The 8,766-nt window shown below is 34.3% G+C and overlaps 1 protein-coding gene across 1 annotated transcript; it reads left to right on the top strand.

The window, feature by feature from the left end:
- Positions 1-5,859: 5,859 nt before the first annotated feature.
- ACTRT1 (actin related protein T1) lies at positions 5,860-7,270 on the top strand. Its single transcript, XM_037512897.2, has one exon. The coding sequence runs from the start codon at positions 6,043-6,045 to the stop codon at positions 7,165-7,167; it is 1,125 nt and encodes a 374-aa protein (XP_037368794.1). The 5' UTR covers positions 5,860-6,042; the 3' UTR covers positions 7,168-7,270.
- The last annotated feature ends 1,496 nt before the right edge of the window (positions 7,271-8,766 follow it).

Consider the following 8,766-nt stretch of genomic DNA (forward strand, 5'->3'; position numbering starts at 1 on the left):
TCCAGTGATAGAGATTTAGTTAGCATAGTTATTGTCATTCTAGAGTTATAGTGCTAGTAATTTTATGTATAGTTATATTTATGGTATTCGTATATAGTTTGTATTATAGTAATAGTGCTATGGTTATTGTAATAGCAGATTGATTTTTCATAGTTTTACGGTTATAGAGTTGCATTTATTGTCAAAGTTTCATATTCATAGTTTTAGATATATATTTATATTATAAATGAAGAATTTTTATAATAATAAAATATATTTACATTTAAAGTGTAAGAGTTATTGTTTTCATTATAGGTTATCAGTATAGTGTTGTAATTATCAATATAGTGTTATATTTATCTTGAAGTTTTATACTTTCCTCATAATTTCACACACACATGTATTTATAAACACTCACATATATATATGCACATTCAAAATTTGTAAAACTCTCAAAATAAGTACTTATTTCTTCTAATATTACTTTTACTGCGATAACATTTATCTCTCTTCTTTCATGCAATGTGATTTCTAATAATTAAATATTATAACATGGATTCAGGGTATAATGGAAGTATACCCCATAATTATTTGCATATTTCCCCACATTATGTATATAGCAGTCATAGAAAATCAGGTATACTACCATTATTAATACAATAACTAACAATATCTGAAACTGTTTTTGTATATACACTGCCACCCACCATGTTTTTTGTAGTTTCCACATGTTGTAGTTTCCACATGTAAGGGTTACATACCATAATCTCATTTTTAATCTTCATTTAGTCTTAACCATGTAACTGATTCATATGTATAAAGCTTGTCAGTACACTTTAAGTCAATTATTTACAGATATTTTAACTACAGTTTATTCTTATGCGTTACTTAAAGTCCTGATATTTGTATTCTCTCATGTTAAATGCAATTTGCTCCTTTATACTTAAAAATTGCTTTTGCTGAATGTTCAATCTTTGGCTAACATTTTCTACCCTTGATTTTCTTAAATACATTACTCCATTTACAACTGGAATTTTGAAAAGAATTGCTTTTGAAAAGTCTGATGATAACCTAATTTTCTTTCATTATAACTTACTTGACTTTTACCTAGGAACCCAATTATATTTTTTTTCTTGGAGTCAATAATTTCAACAGAATATGCCATGATATTGAAAATTATGGGTTTGAATTTTCTCAAGTGTGTATTTTCTCAGTGTTCTCTTTCAATCTATAATTCATTTTTTAAATTAAAGTTTGATAATTTGTTTTGTCTCCTGCTTTGGTTTCTTCTTCAGGGAATCTTATACATGTTGAATCTTCTGTGCCAACTTTCACTATTTGTTACTGTCTCTGGAGTCATTACTAATTTCTACAATTTCATTTTTTATTATTATAAATACTCCTTTGTTCACCTTTTTCCTATTTAAAGTATTTAGAAAATTTATGCTTAGGATCCTTATTTAGAATTCCTTTTTGCAGTGTATATACATGTACATGTATTGGTAATGGATTAGTTTTATTTCCACACAACTCAGGTCTTATAATTGCACTTTTGTGCCTTTTATTATTGTCTTAATAATTTTTGGTCATCTTTCAATTGATGGTTATGATGGTTATTCTGTGGGCATACCTTTTTGAGCATTTGTTTTGTAAGGATATTATTTTGCTTCCTCTTGTCTGTATTTGATAATGACCTTTTCGGAAACTTAATTTTTCAACCTCTTGAAAGGAGACATAGAATAAGGTAGTTTTGATCTTTTATTTTAGATAAACTTTTCTCCACTTTATATTGATAAAATATGCTGATATTTACTGATTTTATTCCAAGCCTGTAACTTTTATGCAGATTCTTTTTCATTTTTCATTTCCTCTAGTGCTCTCAATTTGACTTCACCCCTGGTGATATTTCCTCAATGTGGGATCGTCTGTACAAAAGAAAGCATGGTATCTCAGTTTCAAACATTTATAAAGATTAGACAGTTCCAACTCTCTTGGGCCTTCCACAAGTCCTTGCATCTGCTGGTTATCATGTTAAATAAAACAATTTCAGGTGCTCTATTCTTATTGAAATCCCATAATTGTCACAACACACCTTTGGATTTCTTGAGATTCTCATTTATCCAGATCCATTAGATGCCAACTTTTCTACTCTGTTATATGTCCCACATTTGTGGAATAAATGTAAGTCTTGTTGCTGGTATTGGCTTGTCGTTACGAATTTGTAATATAGAGGTAATGCAAATAATGACTGTTTTTGCTTAATTTTACATTTTATTCAAGGGTTTTTTATTTTTGATGTAATTGTTTTTATGTTGTTTTTCAGAAAGTTGAACGTTTGTGCTATCATTGGTGTCCCCTCACTACATGTGTACAATCTATATTAATATATCTCTATATTGGGCCTCCCCAGTGGTGCAGTGGATTGAGCACAGGGCTGTGAAGCTGTCTGCAGTCTCTGCAGCGGTGGTTCGATTCCTGGCTGGCCAGGGAGTTACCCACATGGCAGGGCAGACCTCTCCTGTCTCGCCTGCTGCTCCCTTCAGCAGTGTACTTCAATCCCTCTGCCTGTTCTGCTCCCTGCTCTGTCTCTGGTGAATCCTCTCACCCTCCTGTGCCTCTAGACTGTACCCCAGTTCTTTTATAAAAATAAATAAATTTTTAAATATATATATATATATAGAGATCTCTATCTATCTATCTATCTATCTATCTATCTATCTATCTATCTACCCTATATCTATCTATCTATTTCTGTATCTTTATCTACTCCCTTAAGGTGAAAATACTACCAATGTCATAACATTAGGAAAGAGAAAGTGTGACCAAAGAAGATTGAATTGGTGAGTGTTTTTGTTTTTTTAAGAATTCCTAATTATAAACAAAGTTGCAGTGAGCAATTCCTGACAAACATAAAGCAATTTCTGACAAAACAACTTAAGATACTGAAACAATTTTACCTCTATCTTAATGATTCTTATTATTGTGGGTTTGGTTATATTTGTGAGTGCCCAAAATTGTTCTCTGGTAATTGAAAGAATTAAAAATTATACCAGATCCCTTCTCACTGGAGTTATAATTTGTTTTTATCTGATTATTTAGTTTGAATATATATTTATATGTTTAAGAGACAGTCTGATGTTTTTATTTGCTGTATATGTGTTCATATATTTTTGCTAACTTTTCTGGTGTTTCTTTTTCTTGATAATACAACTTTAGGAATGCTTTCTATATTTAGAGTAACTGGCAATTGTCTGTGACATAAGTTGCAACTATTTCCCACCATTTATTTCCTGTTGTGAGTTGGCTTATATTTTCCTCCTTGAAAGGTGTTATTTTTTCAATTGTGGTAAACTATAAATAGAAAAATTTGACATTTCAACATTTTAAAATTTACAATCCAGTGTATTAAGTATATTCCATTGTTGTGCAACCACCGATAACATCCATCACTAGAACATTTTTATCTTACAAAGTCCTTTACCCATTTAAAAATAACGATATAAATTTCTTCTTATCTCCTGGCAACCACCATTCTACATCCTGTCTCTGTGACTTAAACTGTTCTACATACTTCATATAAGTAGAAACAAATTCTGTTTATCCTATAAGATTTTGCATATTCGCACCTTATAAAATTAATGATTTGCAAATATTTGCTTCCTTTCCATGTTTTCCTTTTTCACAATGTTGATAGTGTGTTTTAATGTTTGGAATATTTTAGATATGAGTCCAATTTACCTATTTTTTATTGCCTCTGCTTTTGGTGTATATTGGCTTAGGTAAGATGACCATTTTAACAATACACTTTCTTCCAACTTATAAGCACCTAATAACTTTCCTTCTCTCTGTGTCTTCTATTTCTTTTAACAGTGTCTAAGTTTTTGGTGAACAGGTTTTTTACTCCTCTGTTAAGGTTAATCCCAGGTACTTGATCCTTTGTGATGTGCTTATGAATGGGATTGTTTTCTCAATTTCTGTTTCTTCTAATTCAGTGTTTTCATATAGAAAGACAATGAAATTTTAAGTTGATTTTTTTATCCTGCCACTTTACTGTACTTTGTTTCCAGTAGTTATTTAATCGACCTTTAAGAATTTTCTATGTATATTATCATGCCATTAGCAATATAGTGATACTTTTAATTCTTCTTTTCCAAATTGGATTCTTCTTATATATTAGTGGTTCTGGCTAGGAATTCTTTCTAATTTGTTCTGTCCTTGTCTGATTTTAGGATCAGGGTAATTGTAGTATAATACAATGTGTTTGGGGCTCTTTGTCTCCTTTTAGTTTCTGGGAAGAATTTGAGAAAGATACTATTGGAACTTTGAAAGGTTGGTAGAATTCACTAGTAAAGTCATCTGTTCTTGGGCTTTTTTTGGTTGGCATTACTGTTTCATTTTCTGTGGGTTTATTTATTATTTTTCTCTTCAAGTTATCTATTTTGTCCTTGGTAGGTTATCCAATTTTTTACATATAAATATTCATAAGAGTCTCTTATTATGCTTTGCATTTCTGTGGTATTTTTTTGTATCATCACCTCTTTATGATTTTCCTTATTAGCATTTTCTGTCTTTTTTTTTTCCTTATTGGCTCTATCTAAGAATTTATCAATTTTGTCTTTTTTTTCCCTTTCAAGAGTCAGGTCTTTGTTTCACTGATTTTTTTATCAGCTTTTTAAATGTTAATCACATCCACAATTAACCTACCATAAAATAATAATTTCATGGTAATGTCTAAACCAATGTTTGACCAAATAACTGGGCACAATAGCCTAGGCGAAATCACAAAGTTGACACTTTCAGTTAAATTAAAAAAGAGTGTATTACATCGACATACATATCCTGACCTTTCCAACTTAACGCAGTAGGAAAATAAGAGCCAACTAAAACAGAGGAATGAAATGACAAATAATAGTCCAGAAATTATTGAAATAGAACATAAATAATGGAGAAATCAATGAAACCCAAAAGTCAATTCTTTTAAAACTTTAAAACGGTAGAAGGAATATTAGTACCAACCTTACAGACATAAATAAGCTCCATAAATAAATATTGTGAATAGTGGTTTGCTGTAGTCTAGGCAAACGAAATGGGTTCTATTCAAATGATACAAGAATCTTGAAGACAATATGCAAATGAATGAAGCCAGATACAAATGGCTGAATATTATATGATGTATTTATAAGGAAAAGGCAGAAGAGGGAAATCTATAGAGACAGATATGTTAATGGGATTTAGAAGGTAGGTCTGATGAGGATAATAACTAAAGTATACAGGGTTTCTTTTTGAGATAAAGAAAATATTCTGAAATAGACTTGTGATTTTTGTACATTATCCATGAACATATTGAAATCATAGAAATGTACATTATAAATGGGTGAATGTTTACATGTAAAATTCAACTTAATAAATTTGTTAAAAACAATGAAACAAATATAAGGGGGAATAAAATAAAGTGGTTCTGAGTACCTCTAGAACTGTATTATGGGTATCTCACTCCAAGTGAATCTCCTCTGATGCTTATTTTCTCCCTTTAGCAAAGGAAAGGGTATATATATATTTTTTTTTTCTCATACCACAAGCTGAAGCTCAGCTGAGCATAGAAAGAAGTTTTCTGGAAAAGTACACAACTAGACTGCTTCACTTAGTTGTAATTCTTGGCCTTTGCTTCAGGTTCACAGACTTATCATGACTGTCCATAGGTATAGCTCACCTTCCTCTGTCTCTTGTCTCACCAAGCTAGGGGAACTGGTCACTCGGAGACTCCCACCCATTACTGTCCCTCTCATGTCCTCTGAAGGCAATCGTTGCCTTGGTTATATTGTTACATAGGGGGCAGTCATCACTAACATCATCTCAGCAGGCCCTAGGCCAAATGAAAGGAGACAGATATTCATGGATTAAGGATGGGGTGTCCTGTGGGCCTGAGGACAGTCTGCTAGCTTGACCTAGGTGATAACCTGAGAACTTCAGTATCCTGTGGCTTTAAATCTTCCAGAGCTGCCTACTTCACAAAGTGGCAAGTTTTCTTTCTTTTGCTGAAGTTCTAAGAAGTGTGTTGCAGAGATGTTTAATCCATACGTGTTAGATATCCCAGCTGTAATTTTTGACAATGGATCAGGATTCTGCAAAACAGGTTTATCTGGAGAGACTGTACCCCGCCATGTTATCAGCTCTGCTGTGGGTCACCCTAAATTCCAACTGCCTCTATCAGAAATCAGTTACCACTTTTCCATGGGAGAAAGAGACCTGTACAAGGCTTTCCATTTGCACTACCCCATTGAGCGTGGATTGGTAACAGGATGGGATGACATGGAGAAACTCTGGGACTATCTTTTTGAGAAGGAACTGAGGATAAAACCCTATCAACATCCTGTGCTCATGACTGAACCCTCCTTGAACCCAAGAGAGATTAGAGAGAAGATGGTGGAAGTAATGTTTGAGAACTTCAATGTACCTGCCTTCTATCTTTCCAACCATGCAGTGGTAGCACTCTATGCCTCTGCCTCTGTCACTGGCCTTGTTTTGGATAGTGGTTATGGGATCACTTGTACTGTCCCTGTCTATGAGGGATACTCCCTGCCTCATGCTGTCACCAAGCTCTATGTAGCAGGGAACGATATCACAGAGCACCTTACCAGGCTCCTCCTCGTTAGTCAGAATATCTTACCTTGCATACTTGGCAGGACTTTAGTGGAGGACATCAAAGAGAATCTGTGCTATGTAGCCTTGGAGCCAGAGAGAGAGATGCATAAGAAACCAGAGGAGGTACATAAACAGTACAGACTGCCAGATGGGAATGTCATTCACATTGGACACCAGCTACACCAGGTACCTGAGGTTCTTTTTGCTCCAGACAAGCTGGGCTATCCCAACCTAGGACTTTCAAAAATGATCTCTAACAGCATTATGAAGTGTGACACTGACATCCAGAAGAATCTTTTTGCAGAAATTGTACTCTCTGGGGGCACCACTCTCTTTCCTGGGCTTGAGGAAAGACTCATGAAAGAGTTGGAACAGATGGCTTCAAGAGGAACACCCATCAAGATCACGGCTTCTCCTAATAGAAGTTTCTCTTCATGGATAGGTGCATCCATGGTGACCTCTCTTAGCAGTTTTAAGCAAATGTGGATCACTTCTGTAGACTTCAAGGAATTTGGGACATATGTTGTTCAAAGAAAATGTTTTTAAAAAATCCAGCACAGAAGGGACAACTTGAAGTGTCAACTCACAGCAGCAGCGGTGGAAGGTGACATCTTCCCTTGGGCTTCAGTGTAGTGTTTGATAAAAGTGATATGACAATTTTGGTTTCATTTCATTCTTGGTGCCAACAGAGTGATTTCTGATCCAGGTAGTGAATCTTATTAACTGTTCCTATTCCATCTTTTCTGTTCCATTTCCCTCTTGATGGTTTTCTCCTGAAAAGTGCTTGGTTTATGTATTGTGGATGAGTCCACTTATAAGGTTTGTAGTAAAAGCAGGCACCTGAGCCTCATGCCCAGAACTTAACTCAGTGGAGTCTTTGAATTCTTCATTTTAAACAAAAAGTGTCTTAGATATTTTTTGGAAGATGTAGTGCTGAGGAGAGACAGAATCACCAGAGAAAAATGTGGAGGGAGGGGAAATTAAGTAGAACAAAGACAGCTACCCTGCTCTTACTATTCATCAGGCCCTTTCACTCACACGGTCCGCAGCATGGTCTGGGACACTGCTATTATGACACCAGACAGCTAAGTAAGATGGAGCTGATGTCCCTAGCAAAGAGGAAAAATGGGCCTAAAATTAGAGTTTAAGGCTCTCTAAACTCAGGACCCTTACTCTCTGTTGGAGTATTAAGAATCAACACTTCTACTTAGTGTGTGTGAGTGTGTGTGTGTGTGTTTCTTGTTATTACTTTCAAGGATATTTATAACTTCATATTCTTTAATTTTTTAAAGATTTAGTTTTGTTTACTTATGTATATAAGAGCTGGGTTGTAGTCCCAGACATGCAGGGGTATGGGGTGACTTGTGAGAGGATTCACCAGAGAGAGTGGGGAGCAGAACAGGCAGGTCTATTGAAATACACTGCTGAGGGGAGCAGCAGGCATGACAGGAGTGGTCTGCTGCACAATGTGGGTTAGCTCCCTGGCTGAGGATTGAATTTGTGCCACAGTGGCTGGTGATAGCTTGGTAATGCTGAGACTTAACCCCTTGTACCATCAGGGAGGCCCAAACTTCATATTCTTAAGAATAAAATTCTGGAACCTTTTAATGATCATCAACAAAGAAAATGTAAAATAAATTATGTGTAAATGAATTTTTCTTATTTGGTATTATTTTCACAATATATTTTTGGGAGAGAAATGAAAAATAAAGAAAATTGTGTTATACTATATTTCTTTGGTAAGAAAACAGTGGAATATCCCCATATATATGTATAGCTGTGCGTATTTGTATGTACCCATATAAATGTCTGAATTACAATATGTTTTATGTAATTAAAAACACTTGGAGAAAAGTACAGAAGGATATATACCATGGTGGTTACACATGGTGGTGGAGAAGAATGGATTGAGAGGGAATACAGTTGTAAAGAAAAATAAGAAGGGGAACAAATAGGAAAGAAGGGGGGATAATGAAAAAATTCAGCCAGAATTAAATGAAAACATTATTTTAAAATATCCAATTTTCTCATATCTCCCCAACTCCATGTTCAGGAGTGTCACATTGCTAAATTAAATACAGCTATGAAAATTTTCAAACATGATACAGAACTATCAATTGGGTCTTTTAATTTTCTTTCAATATT

Source organism: Talpa occidentalis, unplaced genomic scaffold (assembly GCF_014898055.3).
Source record: "Talpa occidentalis isolate TD23 unplaced genomic scaffold, MPIMG_talOcc4v2.1 talOcc4.15, whole genome shotgun sequence".
NCBI lineage: Eukaryota > Metazoa > Chordata > Mammalia > Eulipotyphla > Talpidae > Talpa > Talpa occidentalis.

Bases quoted from the DNA above. Each gene is read 5' to 3' on its own strand.
- ACTRT1 (XM_037512897.2), top strand. From the start codon at position 6,043: ATGTTTAATCCATACGTGTTAGATATCCCAGCTGTAATTTTTGACAAT.